Here is a 25562-nt window from a genome sequence, read left to right as displayed (position 1 = left end):
GAAGGTCATGCCATATGCAGGAGTTCCATGCTTACAAAATGGACAATTAAAATATCAATTAACTAAAATTCACATTCTACATGAAATCAACTAGGAATGAGCAGAAGTGACAGAAACAGAAGTTCAATCAATAGTTGCCAGAGTTTGAAATACAGCCAAAAGCAAATAATTAAAAAAACTATAGAAGACTCAGGCAGTAAATATGTTCAAATGTCAGGGAAGAAAAATAACATTAAAACTATCTAAAGCACCCACACATGTGCACAACCTTATTTTACTTTACTTCAGTGACCACTGACCAACCAGTTATATTAGTTATAATCACTACGCAAGGATTTTAGCAGTGCATACCTGTGTTATAATGAAGCGTCTGCTTCTTCTTAGTCCCAAAAGATCTGCAGCTTGCAAAGACTCTGTCATATGGAAAATTGTGAAGCCAGCTGCCTTAAGGACTCCGAGGAATATGTCAGACTAAAAAATATAAATGATAAAACAAACAAATCAATGGTTATCCTAACTCATACGGCATGAGAAAGAGTTTATCAAGCCATATCTTGTGGATGAAGAATATCATGAATTAATCTTCAATCTCTTACTGTTCATCTATCAATAGCTCCTTTTAGCAGCTGTGTCCCTATTTGCCATATTAGGTAAACATTTCACAAAAGGAGCATTGCTTCTCACTATCCATAAAACCACTTTCTCGATGATCTAACCAGACTTAACACCTTATACTTCCCTAAATTGAACTCTCCAAACCACCAGTTTCACAGTATTTTCTCTTATATAATTCTTACCATACCCCTGCCATGTAGTATGAGGTATCATCTTCTTGGTCTTAATGTTGGCTCTTCTCTAGGATGTTCTATATCCTACACCCCAGTGCTGCAATTTTGGGGAAGCACAGGTAAGGTTATACTCAACCTAACTGCTTAGGACGAAGGCACACAATTAGAGCAATTGTCTTTGTAGCTCAGTCAGCTCCTACAATGGACATGAATTACCATGGTTTAAAGCCCTGTTTATGCTCCTCATAATGTAGTAGCCCAGGCTTAGAAGTAATAACTGTTTGACAGTCTAACAAGTGTCTTCATCTAGTAAGCAGTGAAGTGGTACAGCAGTATTAATTCTTCATAAAGGAAAAGCATGATATCACTGCCCAAAGAGGATTTGAAGTTATTTCATTTGAGAAGCAGATACAGCTTGATGTAACCTATGTAGCTGTCATGTTGAACAAACACAGTGTAAACATAAGGCACATTTATTACTGTTATTTTTGGTTTCATTGAACTCATATTTATTTAGTTTGGCTATTTCTTTCTGTAGCTCTAGAAAAGAAATAAAGATGCTGTAGGACTCATAGATCTTTAAAGTTATTTTTATGTAATACAGGTCCTCTGAGAACAAATTAAAATATTCAGCCCCAAGTAATAATTAAAACTGCATATTTGTTAGAAAGTGAGAGTCCCTCTCCTCCCCCCTGACGTAAGTGAAAGGAATGCATTCTTTTCACACCTTGTCTCTCAATTCCTCTTCCCTCAACCTGGTAATTCAGGTTTATATTACAACTAAGGGAAGGAGGATAGGCTATGGAGTAGGAATATCTCTGTATGACCAAGACTGACCTGGGAATCTAAGTCTGCCTTTCTGGTAGGGTGATTCATGATTCTGAAGCATGTCCAGAAAAGTGGCATGCCTCATTTGCAGTGTCCTTGATGAAGGCTGTACCCATCAGAGTCCCACAGGATACATACAGATGGCATCCTCAGATCCAGATCACTTGAAGAAGGTTTACATTAAAAGGGACTATTTACAAAACTGGAGGTGGAGCATAGGCAGATGACAAGGGAAAGTGAAACTGGCTGGGGTTATTGACAGTGGGAGTTAACACCTCTAGGCCTGAGTGGATCAGGGGAGGGAGTGGTCACCAGAATCCCGAAGGAGAAAACCAGAGACCTCTGGTAAAGGGTTATGGCATGTTGAGGGACCTCAGAGAAATAGAGCCAGGAAACAAATATCTGATCTGATCTCCTTCCCTCAGATGTTCTGATGTGGCTCCCCATGGGGAAACCCAACTGCAAGCCAAAGGGCAAGGGAGCATCAAGGTTAGCCTTTCAGAGCAAAGAGTAGATATAACAGAGAAGAGAGAGGATGCAGAAGAGCTGATGGATGGCAGCCAAAATAAGTGCCAATTAATCTTTCTTCTGGTTCCTCTCTAACGCTGTCTTCATTCCCTAGTATTTTGTAAGATCTACGATTTCCCTCTGCTAAGGTCTGTCACTACTCTAGGTGTCCTGTCTTGCTCAAAACCAAAGATACTATGGACATAACCCTTTAGGTCTACAGGAAACTCTCATGGATTTTCACAACAAACTCAAGAAGTATCAGCAGCCATATAAAATGCCTTTAGTTTGGTTTACCAATGAGTAACCAACTTGTTTCATGCCTTTTAGATTGCTCTTGCATAAATGAGAATTAGTCCAAACTACAAGGGGCAAAAATTAAGACATCCATGTGATCCTCTTAAACTCTTTTCCATACACTTGAGGTGAGGGACAAAAGCACTCCTCACTCTGTTCCAGCTTGAATATCAAGAACATCATGGATAACCTTAGACTCACACTTTCAAAGTTTAGTATCTTCAGCTGAGAAAGACCACATATTTATTTTTTTCTGAAAGAAAAAATGTTGTTTACACTAATTGTCCCAGTTAGGATATACACTTGTAGCTTAGCAATAACCAGGGATAGAAGTCCTATGATTGGTCCAACTTGGGGGATGCTCTCCTCTGTGGCTGGAGTTGAGGATTCATATAATTGAAAGACCTACAAGTACCACTGAAGATTCTCAAAGAAACAAGTCATATAATGATGGTAAAACCTGCTCATTAGACAAAAGTGTAGTTATTATTTCTTCCGTTGTATGAACCCAGAATCTTATAAATGAACTTGAGAATATTCCAAGATCAATAAAAATTCTAAACAGAATCCTGAATGGATGACATGCAATACATAATGCTACTTGATGTGGGAGGATACAAGGGCATGCATAACTGAAATGCATGGTCAAGGACAAGTATAGTGCAGATCAAAAACTACAGGAGATGATTTACTGAAGGTGCTAGACAAAGACACTGCTTTAACACCTTGATCACAAAACCCCTGTGGTTCTCACAATTGCACTTTACAATAGACTTCGACACTTGGAAAACTGACTCATAAGACTGAAAACCCCTGTCCACTTTATTACAGAGCAGTATTTTTCAAATTTTAGTCCTCCTAATCATCACCTGAGGAACAGGTTACAAAAATCTTTGGCCTTCCTTACAGAAATTCTGACAGAGTAAATATAGGGTGAAGCCCAGGAGTCAACATGTTAAATAAGTGTGAAGTGATATTAAAAGATGGCCCATATACTGATAAAAGTAAAAAAACAATCACATCAAAAACACTTTTAAATTATTTGCCTTTGAATCAAGACACATTTCTAGCTTTCTAGAAATAAGTGCAGCTTATTTCTACTGCACTTCCCTTAATTTTCTATCTGTATAACCCAGTTTAGAAATCTCTTTATTTTCAGTCTCCATCAAAAGCCATCTAACAACTTCTAGAGCACCAGCAATGGTAAACTTGTTGTCTGTAGTCACGAAGTAATGTCTGACTCTTTCGGGACCCCACAGATTGTAGTAGGCTCCTCTGTCCATGGAATTCTCCAGGCAAGAATACTGGACTGGGTTGTCATGCCCTCCTCCAGGGAATCTTCCCAACCCAGGGGTTGAATCCACATATCCTGCGTCTCCTGCATTGCAGGCAGATTCTTTACCATCTGAGCCACCTGAGAAGCCCCTATACTCTGACTCTTTGTTGTTATTTGTTTAGTCACTAAGTCATGTCCAACTCTTTGCAACCACATGGACTGTAGCCCAGCAGGCTCCTCTGTCCATGGGATTTCCCAAACAAGAACACTGGAGTGGGTTGCCCTTTCCTTCTCGAAATGGGAAATTTGCTCCATATAAAAGCGGTTTATTGCAGAGTTCATATTAATTTATGCAATCTTGAGTCTGCAGTGCTTTTTAGCATTTTCTTTTCTAGTTTCCACATAAGATAAAGCACTGGGTTTGTGAGGAGATGCATATTTGGCCACATTATTCTGTTCTAGGTAATACTGCCATGCTGATACAGAGTGTGCCCAGTACACTCTGGGGGAGTCTCACCATTTATTTGCATGTGACTCTCAAGTTATGCCTGTGTGCTGTGTGTGTGTATGTGCTCAGCTGCATCTAACTCTTTCCAACTCCATGGACTATAGTCCACCAGGCAGGAAAAGTGCAGCATGTTGCCATTTCCTACTCCAGGGGATCTCCCCAACCAGGGATCAAACCTACTTCTCTTATGTCTCCTGTACTGGGAGGAGGATTCTTTACCACTGTCCTTTGAATGACCTTATCTAAATTCAATTTGACATAATTATCTAAATGAGGCAGTTTATTTCTTGACTTTAAATTCTATTTCATTAACTGATATTTTTTTAATCTCATGCTAGTACCATACTGTCTTGGAAACTGTAGCTTTGTACTAAATTTTCAAATAGGAAAGGGTGAGTAATTCAACTTTGTTCTTTTTCAGAATGACTTTGGCTATTCTTGGCTTGTCAGTATCTGCAAAAAAGGCAGCTGGATGATTGATTGGGATTGCACTGGTTCTGTAGATCAATATGTGGATGATTTCCATATTAACAGTACTGCCTTCTGATCCATGAACATGAGATGACTATTTGTTCAGGTGTTCTTTAATTTCTTTCAACAATATTCTGTGATTTTTTAGAGTACAAGTTTGAGGCTTCTTTTGTTTAACTTATTCCTAAGCATTTTATTAATTTTGATACTTTTGAAAATTGGACTAACATTAAGTTTACTTTTGAATTTTGTTCACTGCTCGTGTATAAAAATACCATTGCTCTCTGTATATTGATTTGTATCCTGCAGTATTAATGAACTTGTTTATTAGTTCTAATAGCTTTTTGTGGATTCTAAGTATTTTCTACATGCAAAATCATGTCATACATACTCTAATTATTTTACTTCATCCTTTTTGTGATATAATAAAAAATATATTTAGACTTTGTCCCAGTTCCTGGCATAGTGCTCTTAAGACTTTTAGAATCTCTGGAGTGACAAGGAGTCTTTTATATGCTAATGAGATGATTAGTTACTGAGGGATCATAAATAACTTCAGATGGGGGCTGGTTACCAGAAAAATCAAGTCGTGATTAGAGGGTTGGAACTTTCAGTCCCACTCCCTGATCTCCAAGGAGTATAGAAGGGCCAGGGAGTGAGTCAATAACCAAAGGCCAATGATTTAATTATAAATATAATGAAACTTCTAACAACCCCTAAATGATGGGGTTCTGGAGCTTCTGAGTTGTTAAACACTACAAGATGCTGAGAGAGTGGCACACCCATAGTGTGCCCCTTTTCCCACAATTTGCCTGATGCATCTTTTCCATTTGACTATTTGAGTTGTATCTTTCATAACGAACAGTAATGGTAAGTAAAGCATTTTCCTAAGTTCTGTGCAACGCATGCATGCTCAGTCATGTCTGATTCTTTTTGACCCCCATGGACTGCAGCCCACCAAGCTCCACTGTCCACGAAATTCTCCAGGCAATAATACTGGAGTGGGTTGTCATTCCCTCCTCCAGGGGATCTTCCTGACCCAGGGATCTAATCTGCATCTCTTACATCTCCTTCATTGGAAGGCGGGTTCGTTACCATTAGCGCCACCTAGGAAGCCCTTAAGTTCTGTGCTATGTGCTTAGTCGCTCAGTCGCACCTGACTCTCTGCAACCCCATGGACTCTAGCCCACCAGACTCCTCTATCCATGGGGATCTCCAGGCAAGAATACTGGAGTGGGTTGCCATGCCCTCCTCCAGGGGATTTTCCCAACCCAGGGATCAAACCCAGGTCTCCCACATTGCAGGTGGATTCTATACTGTCTGAGTCACCAGGTAAGTTCTGTAAGTTGTTCTAATAAATTAGTAAATCCAGGGAGGGGATCATGGGAACCCCTGATTTATATCTGGTCAGTCAGAATCACAGGAAGTAACCTAGGACTTGAGAAGGGAGTCTGATGAAGGAGCAGTCTTGTGGGACTGAACTCTTAACATATCTGTGCTAACTCTGGCTAATCTGTATTAGAATTAAATTGAACTATAGAATACCCAATTTGGGTCTGGAGAGTTAGACAATTGGTTGGTATGGAAGAAAATATCATAAATTTGGTGTTAGAAGTTTTGCAGGTTAAAACAGCTCAGACTTTCCAATCTGGAGGCTTTTTATCACTTTTTCTTGCCTGAATGCCCTGAATAGAACTACCAGTACAATATTGAATAGAAGTTTTGAGAACATACATCTTTGTCTTGTTGCTAAGTCATACTGTTTGCTGTTTCTTCTTCCTCGAAACACATTTCTCCTCCAGGTGTTTGTAGCACCAGCTTCTTCATACCTTTCAGATGTCAGCTCAAATATTCTTAATGGGAGAGTACCCATCCATTTCTAAAATAATTTTCAGTCTCTGTTCAAATTCCAATCATTCTCTATTCCATGCTCTTTTATAAATATGTAAAATTGTTGTGCTTAAATTGTCCAATCCCCTTTCCACACTCTGTTGCTAGAATCTTAGATCAATGAGAGCTGATTCCTTCTCTAACTTGTTCAGTGTTGTGTCCTTCATGCTGATAACAGTATCTGACACATGGTAAGCATTAAATATTTGTTGAATAAATGAACAGATAAATAAATGAATTAATCAATCAATACGTTAGTATGTACTTGAAGCAGAGCTTCTCAACCAGAATGACATAGAATATCAGATGGTCTAAAAAGGGCATAGCTTATATACTGATGCTCTTGGCAATGATCCTCCCCATCTGAAAGGCCAGGCCTTACCTTTCTAGGTAAATTGTACAAATAATATCTATGCATGCCATGTTAAAAAAAGTTTGGGAATATTGGTAGGGATGAATTCTTTTGCTCTCTTTTTCCCCCTCTTTTTTAAAAAATAAAGGCTTTCATCTACCCAGGTAGAAACAACAGAGGGACTTACTACTGACTACAAGAAAGGAGTCCAAATAGTCATTTCAAGGCAAGAATTAAATTTAATGTAACAAATGTTCCATGCCTGTAAAGAAAAGAAAGTATGTGTGGGCAGGTGTGGTGGTGGTGGTGGTGGAGGGGTGGGGGTGACTGGCTGTGTACTGTGCACTCAATGAGCTGGTGTTCCAAAACACCCTGGCCTAAAACATGTGGACTTTGTACATGTGTGTTCAGTCCTGAATGACTCTGTGACCCCATGGACCATAGCCCATCAGGCTCCTCTGTCCATGGGATTTTCCAGACAAGAATGCTGGAGTGAGTTGCCATTTCCTTCTCCAGGGGATCTTCTGACCCAGGGACTGAACCCATGTCTCTTTCATCTCCTGCACTGGCAGGTGGATTCTTTACCCGTGTGCCATCTGGGAAGCCTGGAAACCCACATACTCACCGTTTAAAACTCAGCTGAAGCATCTCTTTGCTCAAGAAGTTTTCTCTGAACTTCTGAACCACATTAGGTCAAACAAATCCCACTACATTTTTAGTGCCCCTGCTCCCCAGTGCTCTGTAGTTTCTCCATCATTGTAATTGTGGAATTTATAGAAATTATCTGTTTACATACCTATTTGTTCAACTAAACAGACAGTTCTGTGAAAATGGAGGCTTCACATTTGTTCTCTTCGTTTCCGCAGGGTAACTAGCCCATTGTTTTCTTCTTAGTACATCGATAGTCAATATTTATTACTCTTTCTTAATGTTATGTTGGTATATAATCTGACTCTGGACTTTCTCAGAATTACTGAGGAAAATTAGATCATATTCTTAATGACCATGGGAATGTTTGGCCTTGGCAGAAAAAACAGCCAGGAAGTAGCGTTTGCACCTTATTCTCAATGGTATATCCTGCAAAGCTAAAACCATGGGGAACTAATAAGCTGACCTTTGGAGAGATGACAAGATTTGGGGGTGAAGTAGGGTATTTTTGTACAAGCTAAAGAAAAACGTGTAAATGAGGCTATTTGAACCTATGGGTTAAAGTGGGATAGGGGCAGCAGATGACAGAAGGAGAGGTCATTTAATATGCCTGGCAAAGGCCCAGGAAAAAGTTTTCAAATCCAGGAAAAAGCATATGGGGTAACATTGATGTGAGTACATGCATACAGCATCAAAGAAGGTAGACAGGCATTTATTTTGCCACTTTTGGGGACTAGCCACTAAGACTGCTCTTGGGCATTGTTTTCTCTTAGTATACCTATAATTTCTCTCTGTATAGCTATCTTTCTCTTTTTTGTACCCCACCCTGTCCCTTTGATCTCAGCTGCTTTGGGACTCTAGCCAAATACATTACTCTTTCTCAGCAAGAGCTCTCTTTTCTCTGTCTAATGTTGTGATAACAGTGCCTTTGTATTCGTAGATCTCAACATGATATGTATCACATAACGTAAGTAGTGGTTTCCACTCACTGGGCTTAGTGGGTGAGGGGAACTGACCCACTGGATGGGGCAGAAAGTGGAATAAAACAGGGGAGAGTGATAAGAAAAAAAGTTAAAAAGACTAGATAACTCAATAGGCTGATTTAGGGGCAGCAATTTTATACCAGAACCCTGCATTCTTATAGCAAATGACTTGGTGATGTGAACATGATAGGTTTGGTTATGCCCTCCAGTTTAGTGGCTCAGTTGTGTCTGAATCTTTGTGACCCCATGCACTGCAGCATGCCAGGCTTCCTTGTCCATCACCAACTCCTGGAGCTTACTCAAACTTACGTCCACTGAGTCAGTGATGCCATCCAACAATCTCATCCTCTGTCAGCCCCTTCTCTGCCCACCTCAATCTTTCCCAGCATCATGGTCTTTTCAAATGAGTCAGTTCTTCACATCAGGTGACCAAAATATTGGAGTTTCAGCTTCTGCGTCAGTCCTTCCAATGAATATTCAGGACTGGTTTCCTTTAGGATGGACTGGTTAGATCTCCTTGTTGTCCAAGGGACTCTCAAGAGTCTTCTCCAACACCACAGTTCAAAAGCATCAATTTGGCACTCAGCTTTCTTTATAGTCCAACTCCCACATCCATACGTGACTACTGGAAAAACCATAGCTTCGATTAGACAGACCTTTGTTGGCAACAAAGGTTATGCCCTTAGAGCATTTATTACGAGGTTTGCACAGCACCTTGCAAAGTGCAAACAGATTTTAGAGATATTCTCCTATATTTCCTAAGGCATTGGTTCTGCAAGCCTTTGACTCCTCATCCATGACTACCCATGATTCAAGTCCAATTTTACTGTATTGCCTTTTCATTGCAGAAGTAGGCCTGAAGAAAGTAGCATCTTCACATGTTCCTTCTGGCCCAAAGCTATTCAGGATGGCCATTTCCCATTTCCCTAATCATGACAAAGGTAATTATAGGTACAGGAAATCAAAAAATTGCCCAAGTAGACAAAAATGTAGCTTCTCTAACTTGTGACTTTCTAAGGAGTAACCCCTTCTTACACACACACAGCTCTCCCTACTACATAACATGGAAATATCTCTTTAAGTTACAATTATCTACTCAGATGGCTTAGACCTCTTTTGATTTTATTCCTCCACCCCCTCCCTGCTCTTCTCCAAGATGAATTTTAGATGTATGGGAAAACCAAACTTACATGACTTGGGGACTGCAGAGAAGAGATAAGCCCCATATTCTCATGGAAAATGTCTTCCATTGTTCAGGAGCTTCTTTTTACCCTTAAGTATATTTCTCATTTCCCTGAACATGTAGTATCATGCTATTCCCAAATTCTAAAATGTTTGGCTCATGCCCTCATATCCTGGCATTTTGGTTCTCGGTGACCATTTCTAACTTAGTAATTGGTCTGCCCCTCTGTTTGCACAGGTGGCTCAGACCCTTGAGTTAGAGATGGCACTCTGACACAGTCGATCTGCCCTGTAAGCACTTAGTTTCACGGCCACATCACCCCTACCTCTGTAGCCTTTTATTGCAAATTCTCTTGGAAGTACCGTTCCTTACTTTTTTGATACCCTATAAGGAAATTGCAAAGTTTTACATACTCTCTGCACCATGTGGGGACTGCAATTCCTGACCATATTGTACTACACCCTTTTCTCTGTCACAGCCTCCCTCCAGACTGGGGTGATACCAGTATCAATGTATTGTCAGAGAAAATCATGGGGCTAAGCTTATCTGAATTTGGTATTCCTTTAAAATGATCTATGTATTTCAGAATCACAACCTCTCTATCCCCAGATGTGGGATTGAACATGTGAGGCAAAGACCTGATGAATCATCTCTTTGTTCAAATTCTATCTTCTCCTTTTTCCCTACAATTCTACAGGACTAGAAGGGAATAGATTTTTTTCTTAAACAAACACTGCTTTTCAAGCTGATTGGCTTCCTATTTTCATAATTAGAATCTTTATATCCAAACATTTTGTTTCTATTTTTGCCACAATTCTAACCGCCTCCCCCAAACTTAAGAACAAACATATTTTTGAATGACTAGGAAGAAGGTTCTATACATTCACAGACTTAAGAAATATGATCTCTATACTATGTGTGAGTGCTAACTTTATAAATGTTTTGACTGAAGACAAAGATAACATGTTGGAATGAGTACATACTGGTTGTGTACATCTCTTCCCAACTCTGTTAAGTCAAGCTGTTAATTGGACATCAGCCATGTCTGTTGTATTTACACAATGGAAATTAACAAATACCACAGATCAGGTTTTTTTTTTTAATTAAAGAACATCATTCAACATTTACCAGCATACCACTGTATTGGGTATACTGCAAAAACAAGTTTATATCCAGCCTTACCTTATGTGGACTAGTTACCAATCAGAATACTCAAGTCAGGCAGCCTAGAGAGTCCCAGATGTACCCTCCCCATCTCCTAAAGTCAAAGAATACTGTATGCAAGCCCTCATTGCCAATGCCAGTTTGACAAAGGTAATGGCAAAGTCCACAGGTACACCAGGCTCCTGGTATAATAACATTGCAGAATTAGCAGTACCACTTTGGAAATGCAATAGTTTCTCCAAATTTGCCCCAACACTGGTATCAGGGGCCTTATGTCTTCACCAATCCTTCAAACAAATTATGTTTTTACCATTTAAATTAGAAAGCCAGATTCAGAAAGAGCGCTACAGTTTGACATTGAAAAACAATGGCTACAGTGTATTTTTCCCAGCTATGTCAGGCCATAGTTTACATCATATTTTAAGGTCACTCCTGACATATGGCTAACAGCAAACAATTTAATGAGAGTTTTTAAAGGATTGTTGGGGTTTTGTAGAATACATAAAAAGCCCTAAATTTATACTTCATTTTTAATCTTATGTTTTTCCTCTGTTAAAAACTAAAATACCTTATTGGTCATAGCCATGGGAGTGCTATGATATTAACAGCAGATTCTTCCTAACTTTTCCAATTTTATTAGACTGTGTACTTAAGAAAGGTCAGTAGCAACAACAGGAAACAACATTGATCCAAGACTAAAATTATAGACAGGATCATCTCAGAAGAAGATAAACGCTTTAGAGTCTATTATATCTCCCTTGTTTGATCAGTAAAGGTAAGGAAAAGATTTATTCTGGAACATTGCTTTTATTTTATCTTGATTTGAGCATCTATATTATTTCTAGTGTGTTTCTTTTGGACATAGAGTATGAAATTGGAAAACCAGTTAATTAGAATAACAATAAAAAAGAACAAACAAGCAAAGATTACTTGAACATGTATTGTTCAACTTATTATCCATGTGGGTGGGGGAAGATAGTATAGATCCCACAGTAGTGATGTGATATAGGAGACTCATGATATGGTTTCAGAGGGATACATCTGAACTCAAATCTATCATCCTACGTAGCCCCACATGATCCCATGTATATGTGTGTGTATGCATGTTTTCAACATTTCATAGAAAAATATGTATTTCCTAAAAAAAACAAGTAGGAGCTATTCACAGTAGATCATAAAAGGCCAACAGTCAAAATGCTGAATTCTCATTTTAGCCAATTAATGTAACTGGAAATCTGTCACCACTTCAGCAAAGGATTGAGGTGCTTTGTCCAAAATCCAATCTTTTTCTTCAGTGGCATCTCTTTAGGACAGGGTTTTTCACCTTCATCACTGTTGACATTTTACATTGGATAATTCTTTGCTGTGTGAGGCTATGCTGTGTATTGTAGGATGTCTAGCAACATTCTTGGCCCCCACCCACTAGATTCTATTATCATGCCCTCTTCCAGTTGTCACAACCAAAAATGTCTTTAGACACTGCCACCTGTCCCTTGGGGGCAAAATCTGCCCCAGTTGAGTATCACTGATTTAGTGGAAAAGAAAATAAATTCTTATGTCACATCAAGGAGATAAAATAATTCCAAGTGGATTAAATCTCTCATATGCTTAAAAAATCAAAACTACTAGAAAATATAATATTTTCATAATGTTGTTTAAAATGTAGCCTTTGGGAGTTAACTAATTGAAGATGTTGTTCTTAAACAGGACATGACCTTCAAAACCTCTATGGGACTGGACTGTATGCAAATTTAAAACTTCTATAGGGTAAAAGATGCTAGTAGTAAAGCTAGATTATAAATCACATGGTAGGTGAAAGTATTTATAACATATTGTATATTCCCAAATATTAGATAAGGCTTATTTTGTTCACAGAAGAAATTACTGCTGAGAAAAGGAGAATCCATGTATGTGAGGCCAGATATAGGTTTCTTCTCTTAAGAGTGTTTCTCAGTGCTTTATTTAAAAAAAATAAAATGTCATTTTGAGAATGTACCAGAATGACCCTTATTCAGAGTTAATTTAAAATAATTACAGGATGACCTGATATAATTTTCCAAAATTAAAAGGAAAAAAAACCATGAATGCATTAATTACTGTGACTTAACTACCAAAATAGTTAAACATATATTTTTAAAAAAATTCTTACAAATTATATTGCAAAGCAAAAATGTGCTCTTGCTCTCTTTTCCACTTCTGTTCCCTTTTACCTTCCTTAATTTATTTACTCATTCACTTCATATTTTTTCTTTTTTTATGTTTCATTTTATTTATTTTGTAATATAAATTTATTTATTTTAATTGGAGGCTAATTGCTTTACAATATTGTAGTGGTTTTGCCATACATTGACATGGATCCTCCACAGGTGTACATGTGTTCCCCATCCTGAACCCCCCTCCCACCTTCCTCCCCATCCCATCCCTCTGGGTCATCCCAGTGCACCAGCCCCAAGCACCCTGTCTCATTCATCGAACCTGGACTGGGGATCCATTTCACATATGATAATATACATGTTTCAATGCCATTCTCTCAAATCATTCTACCCTCGCTCTACCCCACAGAGTCCAAAAGACTGTTTTATACATCTGTGTCTCTTTTGCTGTCTCGCATAAAGGGTTATCATTAACATCTTTCTAGATTCCATATATATGCATTGGTATACTGTATTGGTGTTTTTCTTTCTGGCTTACTTCACTCTGTATAATAGGCTCCAGTTTCATCCACCTCATGAGAACTGATTCAAATGTATTATTTTTAACGGCCGAGTAATATTCCATTGTGTACATGTACCATGGATTTCTTATCCATTTGCCTGCTGATGGACATCTAGGTTGCTTCCATGTCCTGGCTATTATAAACAGTGCTGCAATGAACATTGGGCTACATGTGTCTCTTTCAATTCTGGTTTCCTCAGTGTGTATGCCAAGCAGTGGGATTGCTGGGTCATATGGCAGTTCTATTTCCAGTTTTTTAAGGAATCTCCACACTGTTCTGCATAGTGGTTGTATTAATTTGCATTTCCAACAACAGGGTAAGAGGGTTCCCTTTTCTCCACACCCTCCCCAGCATTTATTGCTTGTAGACTTTTGGATAGCAGCCATTCTGACTGGCGTGAAATGGTATCTTATTGTGGTTTTGATTTGCATTTCTCTGATAATGACTGATGTTGAGCATCTTTTCATGTGTTTATTAGCCATCTGTATGTCTTCTTTGGAAAAATGTCTGTTTAGTTCTTTGGCACATTTTTTGATTGGGTCATTTATTTTTCTGGAATTGAGCTGTATGAGCTTCTTGTATATTTTTGAGATTAACTCTTTGTCAGTTACTTCATTTGCTATTATTTTCTTCCATTCTGAAGGCTGTCTTTTCACCTTGCTTATAGTTTCCTTCATTGTGCAAAAGCTTTTAACTTTAATTAGGTCCCATTTATTTATTTTTGCTTTTATTTCCATTACTCTGGGAGGTGGGTCATAGAGGATCCTGCTGTGATTTATGTCAGAGAGTGTTTTGACTATGTTTTCCTCTAGGAGTTTTATAGCTTCTGGTCTTATGTTTAGATCTTCAGTCCATGTTGAGTTTATTCTTGTGTATGGGGTTAGAAAGTGTTCTAGTTTCATTTTTTGACAAGTAGTTGACCAGTTTTCCCAGCATCACTTGTTAAAGAGATTGTCTTTTCTCCATTGTATATTCTTGCCTCCTTTGTCAAAGATAAGGTGCCCATAGATGGGTGGATTTATCTCTGGGCTTTCTATTTTGTTCCATGTCTATGTTTCTGTCTTTGTGCCAGTACCATACTGTCTTGATGACTATAGCTTTGTAGTATAGCCTGAAGTCAGGCAGGTTGGTTCCTCCAGTTCCATTCTTCTTCACAAAATTGCTTTGGCTATCCAAAGTTTTTTGTATTTCCATACAAATTATGAAATTATTTGTTCTTGTTCTGTGATCTCTATAGAACTTTCAGAATCTGTCCTCAGTCATGACGGAGCAAGTGAAGTGATGAAATATTTTCCCTTCTTACTAGTCCTCAATTCCATTTGTCATTAAAAGGCTATTCATTTCTGAAGAGCTAGCATGACTAAAATGGAAGACAGATTTCTAGTTTGTGATATATAATGTAGACATCAATATTTTTTTTCTGCAGATTTCAGTCTATTTTTAATTATACTTATACAACTACTGATGCATAATTTATTTTTCTATGTAGATCAATACTAAGAGTGATATTGATCCTTTCCATAATCTCATCCCTAAGCTTTTAAACACTGCAGTTCTATATAGTATTAATAAATGTCTGCTCCAACCTGCAATTACACCAATATCATCAGTATATTCCATGATTTTCTGATTGAATATTTCTCCAAAGCTCTTAATGTAGGAATTTAATATGTGATAATACTTTCCTATTTATAGAAGCTCCATAGCTAAACATTGATTTAAAAAAACAGCTTTAGGTTTATAAAATGCTTAGGTTCAGCTGTACAATGATACCAGTACTTGACAGACTTTGGACTGGCTGTCTTACAAAGAAACCCTGTCTATTCTGTAAATCAATAGTTGACTTTCCTGCATTTCCTTTATTAAAATTATTTTTCAGAGATAGGGTCCTTCTCAGAGAGCAAAACAAGTAGAATATTTTCTATAGATGTATCCTATATATAGAATGCAACCTATGTATACTATTATGACTTACACAGAGATACTCATAAATTTATATATTGGCATATATGTGGAAAACCAAATGTACATAACAAATGTAAAAATATCATATATTTCTAGAAGAAAGCAATACAAAAACTAATATTTCTCAAATTTAGGCTAAATTCATTGTATCTGAATGCATAAACATAAAATATTAATAATTTTACATGTGCAAAACTCCAATAAATATAATTGCATGGAAACTAATTGGGAAGGAAAACCACTTATGTAAAACTCTATAGAGTCATCAAGTGAAAACAGACACTCATTAGAAAATGATCAAGATAATTGAAGACTTGAACAAAAACGTGGCCAAATAAGTTACAGCAATGGCAAATAAGCACAGGAAAAGATGTTGAGCATATTAGCTATGATGGAAATGCAAATTAAAACTATAAAGAGTTCTAACCACTCTATATTTATCAAAGTGGCTATACCTTTTTAAAAAGTGACCACACAATAAACTGGCAAGGATGCAGAGAAACTGGATCATTCATACATTTCTTATGACAGTATAAAATGGTACAGCAATCCTGGAAAAAAGTTTGACACTTTATTATACAACATGTTATAAACACACAAGTATATTTTGACCCAGAAGTTGTAGTCCTGCATATTTATTCTAGAGAAATGAACATAAAAGCTTTTACGTGAATTTTCATTGAAACTCTGTTTGTAATACCTAAAAATGTAGACAGGCTAAATGTCCTTCAAAGAGTGAATGGTTCAACTGTGGTTTAACCATAGTTACATAACCATACCACCATACCAGTCACACAGTTAACCATGCCAGTAACACTCCTCATCAATAAAATGGAAGAAAATATTAATATATGTAACAAAGTGGATGAATCTCAAGTGCATGCCAAAGTAAAACAGAGGCCAATCTCAAAAAGACATATACTTTATGATTCCATGTATATATTATTCTCAAAATGACAAAATTAGAGACATGGAAAAGAAATCAGTAGTCGTAAGGGATTATGGAAAAAGAATGTAGTTACAAGACTGTGGTATTAGGGAATTTCTTTATGGTTACAGAATAGTTCTCTATCTTGAGGTGGTTATGCAAATACATGTATACTTTACATATATATACATATACATAAATATACATTAAAATATATTATAACCATACTATATAAGAGCTCTCAAACTCACTAATAAGAGAACAAATAAACCAATTAAAATGTGGGAAAATATTTGAATAGCAATTGGTTGACATAAGATATGACATAAGTTATACAGATGACTCATAAACACATAAAATTAATTATAATAATCAGCAATTAGTATTTAATGCATATTAAGTATGCAAATTGTACCTTGGATAAAAGAAATAAAATAACTGAGAACATAAACAACTCTCAGGAAAAGAGAGAAACTTAAACTCTCCTCAGTGACTGATAAGAATGCAAAATGATAAAGACACTTTGGGAAAAGTTTTTCATCACTCATAAATATCTGCACACTGGAAAGCTGTGTAATCCCATTCCTAAGTAATTCCCACATAAAACATGAATTTCTGTTCACATAAAACCCTTCATGCCAATGTTTATTGTGGCTCTATTAATAATAGTTCCAAACTGGCAATAACTCAAATGTTATTCAACTGGTAAGCCAATATACAAATGGTGCATCCATCTGATGGAATGCTATTCAACAAGAAAAAGGGACATGCTATTGATGATTGTAAGAACTTGAAAGTTTTCCAAATTAACGTAAAGAACCAGATCAGAAAGACTACTTACTGTATGAGTTAATAGGCACATGGAAAAATGCTGACCATCATTAATACTTAGAGAAATAGAAATCAAAATCACTAGGAGATATCACCTCACAGCAGTCAGAATGGCTACCATCAAATTAAAAAGTCTGAAAATAACATATGGTGGCAAGGTTGTGGAGAAACGTAAGCCCTTGTACATAATTGGTGGGAATGTAAATTTGTGCACTCACCTTGGAAAACAACATGGAAGTTTCTTAAAAACACTAAAAATAGAACTACCATGTGACCCAGCTATTCCACGCCTAGCTATACATCAGAAGAAAAGGAACACTAATTTGAAAAGATACGTGAACCCCACAGTTTATTACAGCCTTGTTTACAATAGAAAAGATATGGAAGCAACGTGTGAGCAAGATACACATGGTCCCTGTCTTCATAGCACTTGGATGGAGTATGGGATAAGCAAGCATTTGAACACCACAGTAATCCTCAGAAATACTGATAGTTACATGTTTGTTGAGGTGGAAACGTTCTCCCAGCATATGGTATAGAAAAGGAAGGCTACAATATAGCATATAGATTGATTCAATTTGTATATATTTTAAAAAATTCACTGATATACATATGCTCATCCAAAAATATGTGTATTATAAGTATATATTTAGCATTATATAACATATGTAATATATATGTTATAAACATTTAGGTAGAACAACAAAGACAGAATATGAATAGTATGTATGTCTATTGACACACTTATTGGTGTTCTCTAATTTCATTTGTATACTCCTTTTTGCAATTTCCATACTGCTTTGCCTCGAGTATATATTTACATTTAGAAAACATTAATAATGCTCTTTCAAAACAGAGTAACCCAGACATTAAATTAATATATACCCAGGTGTCCCTTCAAGTTCTTCCCTCTTCCTCCAAGGCCATGTTTCTTCACAATTTCCCCATCATACCTTAGATTATATGCAAGGCATGTATAACCAGCCCTCTTGGGTCTCGGTGCCTTTGCAGGTCTCCCCCACTGTCTGGGAAACACTTTCACAGCTTTCCACTTGGTGATCTATCTAATTTTTGTGGCTCAGGATTCATCTCAGGTGTCTTTACTGAAAAGTACCCCTCCCCCAGCTCCTTGCCATCAGACTATGACAAATGCCTCTCCTCTTTACCACCACAGCACAGTGTGGTTTGTGTACAGTGAACCAATTCATCACATAAATGGAAAGATAAGTTTACTATTACATTCCTCCTTTTCCTGCCCTGTTCTCTCTCATCAGCAGCTCATCACTTTTTAGTCTCGTCCTCACTCACCTGGTCCCACTTGCACCAGCCTCCTTGTTTTATTGAAAGGACATAGACAATGCCTTTTGGGGGCTCTCGCCCTGGCCATTTCCTTTCCCCAGTCTTTATTGCCCAAGATAGCCACAAAGTCACTCCCTCTTTTCTTTAATTAAGTCTTTGCTCAAATGTCTTGGGTTCATAAGGCCTTCTGTCATTATCCTCTGAGGAGGAAGAACTCCCCATTTCTCATAACTCATAAGGTTCTCTCTATACTGTATAATTCACTATTTGTGATTAATATTAACCTTTCATCCTCCCTGACTAGAATGTAAGCCCCATGAAACCAGGGTCCTGTGTATTGGCTCCCAATATGTGCCAGGCACCCATAACAGTGCCTGAAATTCCACAGGGGGTGAATTAATACCTGTGAAATGGGAAATAAACATTACACCAAAGAATTTATGTCCATTTGGGCAATTAAATTAAACAAATCCAGACTAATGTAAGAAGGAACTTGATTTGAAATGACTATGGGGATAGGGTCATCTCACACACTACCTAAAAATGCTGAGAATTCTCCAAGCTAGGCTTCAACCACACATGAGCCAAGAATTTCCAGATGTTCAAGCTTGACTAAGAAAAGGCAGAGGAACAAGAGATCAAATGGACAGCATCTGTTGGATCATAGAAAAAGCAAGGGAATTCCAGAAGAGCATCTGCTTCACTGACTACACTCAAGCATTTTCCTGTGTGGATCACAACAAATTGTGGGAAATCCTTAAAGAGGTGGGAATCCCAGACCCTCTTACCTGCCTCCTGAGAACGCTGTATGCAGGGCAAGTAGCAATAGTTAGAACCGGACATGAAACCTCAGACTGGTTGCAAACTGGAAAGGAGTATGTCAAGGCTGTATATTGTCCTCCTGCTTATTTAACTTATATGCAGCGTACATCATGAGAAATGGAAGACTGGATGAAGCACAAGCTGGAAGATTGCCGGGAGAAATATCAATAACCTCAGATATGCAGATGACACCACCCTTAAGGCAGACAGCAAAGAGGAACTAAAGAGCCTCTTGATGAGGGTGAAAGGGAAGAATGGAAAAAGCTAGCTTAACTCAACATTCAAAAAATGAAAGTCATGGCATCTGGTCTCATCACGTCAAGGCAAATAGATGGGGAAACAATGGAAACAGTGACAGACTTTATTTTCTTGGGCTCTGAAATCACTGCAGATGGTGACTGCAGCCATGAAATTAAAAGACGCTTGATCCTTGGAAGCAAAGCTATGACCAACCTAGACAGCGTATTAAAAAGTAAAGACATTACTTTACTGACAAATATCCATCAATCAAAGCTAAGTTTTCCATATAGTCATGTATGGATGTGAGAGTTGGACCATAAAGAAAGCTGAGCACTGAAGAATTGATTCTTTTGAACTGTGGTGTTGGTGAAGACTCTTGAGAGTCCCTTGGAGTGCAAGGACATCAAAGCAGTCAATCCTAGAGGAAATCAGTCCTGGATTGGAAGGACTGATGCTGAAGCTCCAATACTTTGGCCATCTAAGACAAAGAACTGACTCATTGGAAAAGACCCTGAGGCTGAGAAAGATTGAAAGCCAGAGGAGAAGGGGACAACAGAGGATGAGATGGTTGGATGGCATCACCGATTTGATGGGCTTGAGTTTGAGCAAGCTCTGGGAGTTGGTGATGGACAGTGAAGACTGATGTGCTGCAGTCAATGGGGTCTCAGAGAGTCAGAAACGACTGAGCCATTGAACTGAAGTGATTGCAATAGGGAGAATGCTTTGACCAGAGTTCCTCACATGTCTCAAACTAGAACAGAAAAAGATGTCTCTTTAACATGGAAGGATAAACAGGGCCAGCAGGAACCGAGTGTGTGTGTGTGTGTATGTGTAATGGGACAAGTGGTAGGGATGGTTGAGCAGACTGCATGATGGAGCAGTTTAACAGGAAATGTTTGTCTCTGCAGTGAGCTGATTCTCAGAACAAGCTGTTAAGGGAGACCGAAATGTTTGAATCTTAGGGCTTGCTCAAGCTTGGGGGAAAGCTGAAGTTCAGAGGAGAGAAGCTTGGCTTAAGTTTAGCCAAGTCAAGTCAGCAGGTATCTTATGGATAATTGTGAGCACTTGACCAGTCTCTGCTGTTTAAGAGACGCAAAGTCTGTCCTTAGACAATACTCTTTTTACTGAAATTGCAAGTCCATGTGCCTGACACAGAATGAGGCCCATCAAACCTAAACGTTAGTGTTTGGAACAGGGAAAGGTTTGTTAAAGCTTCATACAAGGAGATGGGTGGCTCATGCCCTAAGAAACCAAAGTTCCTAAAGTATTCAGTAAGTGCGTTTAAAAACAAATGTGAGAGTTGTGGTAAGTGGTTGCAGACTTCTTGGTGTCACACGCTTTGTGCTTAAGGTTAGGTCACGGTAAGGTAATGATGTTCCTATGAATCTCAAGCAGATGAATGTTATTCTCTGTCCCGACAAGGAAGGGCAGTCTCAAGGCTCAGCTTTCACCCTGCAGTGTCCAAGTCCTGGTTAAGGGGAAGCAGATCTCAGTCAGCAGCACCTTCAGTGCCAGGTTCCCACACTCTGCCCAGCTGTCATCCCTGACAGAGACAGGCATCCTACACAATAGGTCCTCAGTGTCCTCAGGGCATCCAAATGGGGAGACCAGTTCTCACAGACTGAGACCCAGAAAATAAACCACTACTAGTAGGTCGCAGAGACAGAGATGGGGGAGAGGTACACTACTTCTCAAGGCTTTGGCCAAGGCTAGTGGAGGGCCTTACTGAGGGCTCTGGAGTGCCACAGCAAGGAGTCCCCAGGCTATTCCCTGGGCCCTCCAGCTCTCCCACTGGCCCAAGTCTGTATGAGCTCCAGGGCCTCCGGAAGAAGGCCTGAATCTGCCTCTAATCTCAGTCTCCTGATTACCACACCACCCTTGACTTAATAACTTCACGAATGGTCCCTCACTGACAGTAACCTGTGGGCATTGCCCACTGCAGTGCTGCCCAACAGCTAAGCAGGACAGCTAGTAGTCACTCATTTACAACTGTTTGCTTGTGGATGGGGCCCTCTGAGGCACCAAGCAATGGTTGAGCAACACCTGTTGCCTAGGAACAGGGTGGGTTGAAATGGAGCACATCAATGGCTACCTGTTAAGGCTGTGCTCATCCTGCTCTGTTGCACTGTAAATAGAAAAAGAATCACTGTGAATTTAAGGTTTGTGAAAGTAGTCTTCAACGTGGGCTGGCCTGCACATTCTTATTGGCTTTGAACTATTTATACTATATGCTGAACATGTGATCAAGTGGCAGCAGTTTGAGGGGCATAGAGATAAGTGCTGGTGATAGGAATGCCTGGGAATATAACCAAAAGAATGATAGGCAAAAGTTAAATAAGTATGTGAAATAAAAATCTGAGGTTGGAAAGGAGTCAGTCAAAAAGATGCCAGCACACTGGACGCAAAGTGTCCTTATGTAACAGAGCAACATGGGCAGAGCCCTTTGCAGGTAGCCATTACTGTGCCATATTACTCCGCCTCCTGTTACTAGGCAACAGGACTTGCTCAGCCATTGGTCAGTGCCTCACTGGCCCCACCCACAAGCAACCAACTACCAATGAGCTACCTACAGGTACTTGCCCTGCTCAGCTATTGGTCAGCACTGCAATGGGCCCTACCTACTGATAATGGTCAAGGAGGGGTGACTGGGGAAGTGATTCAGTCAAGAGTCAGTGGTGCACTGGTGAACTGACTCTTGACTTTGAGCAACTTCCTTTAAAAAAAAATCAGGAATTGATTTCTGCTAGATGGGGCAAGTTGAGTTTCCCTACTCAATATCAGAGTTGAAGTGTCCCCAAAAAATTTAGTGGAGGAGACATTTAAAACTGTCTTTTCTCTGATGTGTAATCTTACGGAGACTGTGTATTGAACTTTGAGCAGCAGACAGGATTCACCAAGTCTGGGGCTCGCTAAAGCTCATCACAGTAGATAAAACATCCAACCTGTTCTTAATTACCTTTGCCCACTTTAAGTGCTTGCTCTTAAGTTCCTTAAGCCCCTCAGGAACCCCCAACAGGCAGAAGGTGATCTAGAGATGAAGTGCTTAGAGGACTCTGAAGGGATGAAGTGGGACAGAAAGGGTTCGGCAGATGTTCATAGAGGGATGAAAGAGGCAGGATTGTTGAAGTGGCACATATAAGTCAAGCGGAACGGAAGTTTGACTTCTGTACAAAGGGAAGTTTAAAGGGAATGGAAAGGAAGTTTGAAGGTCATGAGGAGAAGCACCATGTTCCTGAATCACAACTCCCCTGAATCAGACACACAGACATGTCAGCAGTGGGAAAGTTATATCACGGCCTCCCTCAGCATCCACTAGCCCATGTTGATGGGCACAGTGGTGCATTGTGATGTCTAAGCCCCCCAAGCTACTATTGGCTGGCGCAGTGCCTAACGGACCAATCAGATTGAAGGGTGTGGCTCCTCATTGTCCTCCAAGGGTATAAATAGGGAGGTCAGAGGCAGAGAGTCTGGGTTAGGCCACTTCTTGGCACCATCATGACTAAGGCAACCAGGAAGTCACGGCAGTCAAGAAGAGTTACAACGCGGTTTGCTTCAAGGAAGAATGGAACAAAGAAGACCCTTTGTCAAAGAAGGTGCAGAGGCAGTATGAAGGTGAGATGACTCCAACTAAGCTTCCCATGTTCTCCACTGACTTTGCTGCCTAAGACCTCTACACTGCCCATGCCTGGCACAAAAGCCCTCATTAGCCCACATCCCTTTCTCATGAAATCTCCCTTCCACCTCAGTTTTTATGGCCTTTCCTCAAAACCAATACCCTTGTCTTGTCTTCCAGGCACGAAAGATGACCATGAGGGTCAGAAGACCTCTACAAGGGGCCTTCAGAAAGAAAATCCGATGGTATGCCACTCAATCGAAGAAGATGAAGAAAACAAGAAAAGCAAACTGTTTCTTCTCTCGCTGTGGACGAAAGAAATTGAATCGAAGCCGAAAAAGGTACCAAAAGATGAGGCAGAGTCAAGGAAGGAGGCAGAATCAAAGGAGAAAATAAGCTCAGCCGCCCCAAAAGAAGAGACTCTGGAGAAGTACAACCTGGGCAGCCAGTAAGTGAATAGCAAAAGTCAGACAGTTTAGAATTGTGTCTCCAGAGGTCTGCATTATTAGCAATTGCCAACCAAGAAAAGACTCTCAAATGAACATAGTAAGCTGATGGCTGCAAATAAAAGAAACATCAAATGGTGAAAAGATGATATTTGTGTGTGTGTGAATTTTCTGATGGAAGGGAGGGAGAGAAGAGAAGAGGTGGGCACTGGAAACGGGAGGGATATGGGGTCCCAAGAGGTTGGGAAGAGGTTGGGGAACAGACCCTCAGGTCCCCAGTTAGCCAGACAGTAGAGGTGTGGGTTGGGTCAGGAGTCTGCACTGAAGATGGATAACCCTGCTTAACACTTGATCTCAAGGGCCAGGAGTAGTGGTGTGGTGGGGTGTGGAAAGACATTAGGGTCTAGATTGCCAGGCCCAGATGGGAAGGGGTTTTCACATGGGGGTGGTGAATGTGAAACTCCCCCTGAGAAAGGCAGACAGAAATCACCTCCTGGCCACCTACCTCATAATGGAATGTGTTGCATCACTCACATATGCTGTCAGCTAAAGGGGCTCAGAAGTCACAAAGTGCTGATACAACTAAAACCCACAACTAGCACTCCCAGGGACTCAAATAATGTTTGGAGGGAACAAACCAAATATTGATTAGGCCACCTATTTGCTAAGAAAATTTTGGGGAGCATTATATTCCCAAAGAAGTGCAGTGGTTGTGGCCCAATCCCGGTGCACATTACAAACAGGATCACCCTCTACAGAGAATTTTTTTTTTGGTGGGGGAGGGTGGGGGGTATTGTGTTTATTGTGGAGGCGTAGCTCCCTGAACAGGGATTGAATCCATGCCCTTCTAGTGAAAGCATGGAGTACTATCCACTGGAAAGTCATGGAAGTCTGTACAGAGAAATTTTACATAAGTATTAATATAAGACTGAGTAAAATTTGGTCTTATAATTATCACCATATCCTAGGATTTCTAAATAACTACAGTCATAAAACATTCTTCCCCAATAAAGTCTTTTGTTAGTCCAACTTCTACAAGTTGATCATGGTTTAAAAGAAAGAGTATGCAATATTTAATTTGGTGTTGACTTTCATTTTGAAATGTTTTAAAAATTCCAAGGAGAAGTTAAACACATATGGAGATATATAAGGCAGAGGCTCTGACGATGAGAATCCTGTGTGTCTTCAGAAAGCTTTTTAGGAGCAACCAAAACACAGAGTTTCACCATAAGCATCCAAAGGGTTGGGTTCAAATTTTAATTCAGTGATATGTTATTTTTGACCTGGACTGCAGCTCCCTAATTCAATCTTTCTGCCACTGTAACGCCTGGGAGACCCCATTGATGATTCAAAGTCAGTCACTGAATGTGACTTAAAATCTGTGAGAGTGAAAGACCCCCTTTGTGTGCTTCCCTTTATTTTTTTTTAAAGTTCTTTTATTTTAATTGATTTATTTCAATTGGAGGTTAATTACTTTACAATAATGTAGTGGTTTTACCATACATTGTCATGAGTAAGCCATGGGTGTAAATTTGTTCCCCATCCTGAACCCCCCTCCCACCTCCCTCCCCATCTCATCCCTCAAGGTCATCCCACAACACCTGAGCACCCTGCCTCATGCATCTAACCTGGACTGGAGATCTGTTTCACATATGATAATATACATGTTTCACTGCTATTTGCTCAAATCGTCCCACTCACCTTCTCTCACAGAGTCCAACAGTCTGTTTTTACATTTGTGTCTCTTTTGCTGTCTCACACATGGGGTCATTGTTACCATCTTTCTTAATTCCATTTATATGTGTTA

General features: G+C 39.3%; 1 protein-coding gene across 1 annotated transcript; it reads left to right on the top strand.

Moving 5' to 3' along the window:
- Nucleotides 1-23191: 23191 nt before the first annotated feature.
- LOC136153357 (spermatid nuclear transition protein 3-like) lies at nt 23192-23705 on the top strand. Its single transcript, XM_065915094.1, has 2 exons — nt 23192-23308; nt 23490-23705. The coding sequence occupies exons 1-2, from the start codon at nt 23192-23194 to the stop codon at nt 23703-23705; spliced, it is 333 nt and encodes a 110-aa protein (XP_065771166.1).
- The last annotated feature ends 1857 nt before the right edge of the window (nt 23706-25562 follow it).

Source organism: Muntiacus reevesi, chromosome X (assembly GCF_963930625.1).
Source record: "Muntiacus reevesi chromosome X, mMunRee1.1, whole genome shotgun sequence".
NCBI classification, from domain to species: Eukaryota; Metazoa; Chordata; class Mammalia; order Artiodactyla; family Cervidae; genus Muntiacus; species Muntiacus reevesi.
Note: the sequence above shows the minus strand (reverse complement) of the source record. Positions and strands in the feature narration are given on the sequence as shown.

Excerpts from the sequence above, each read along its gene's own strand:
- LOC136153357 (XM_065915094.1), top strand. The coding sequence starts at position 23,192 with ATGACTAAGGCAACCAGGAAGTCACGGCAGTCAAGAAGAGTTACAACG. Across the intron at positions 23,309-23,489 it reads GGTGCAGAGGCAGTATGAAG|GCACGAAAGATGACCATGAG; the intron begins GTGAGATGACTC and ends CTTGTCTTCCAG.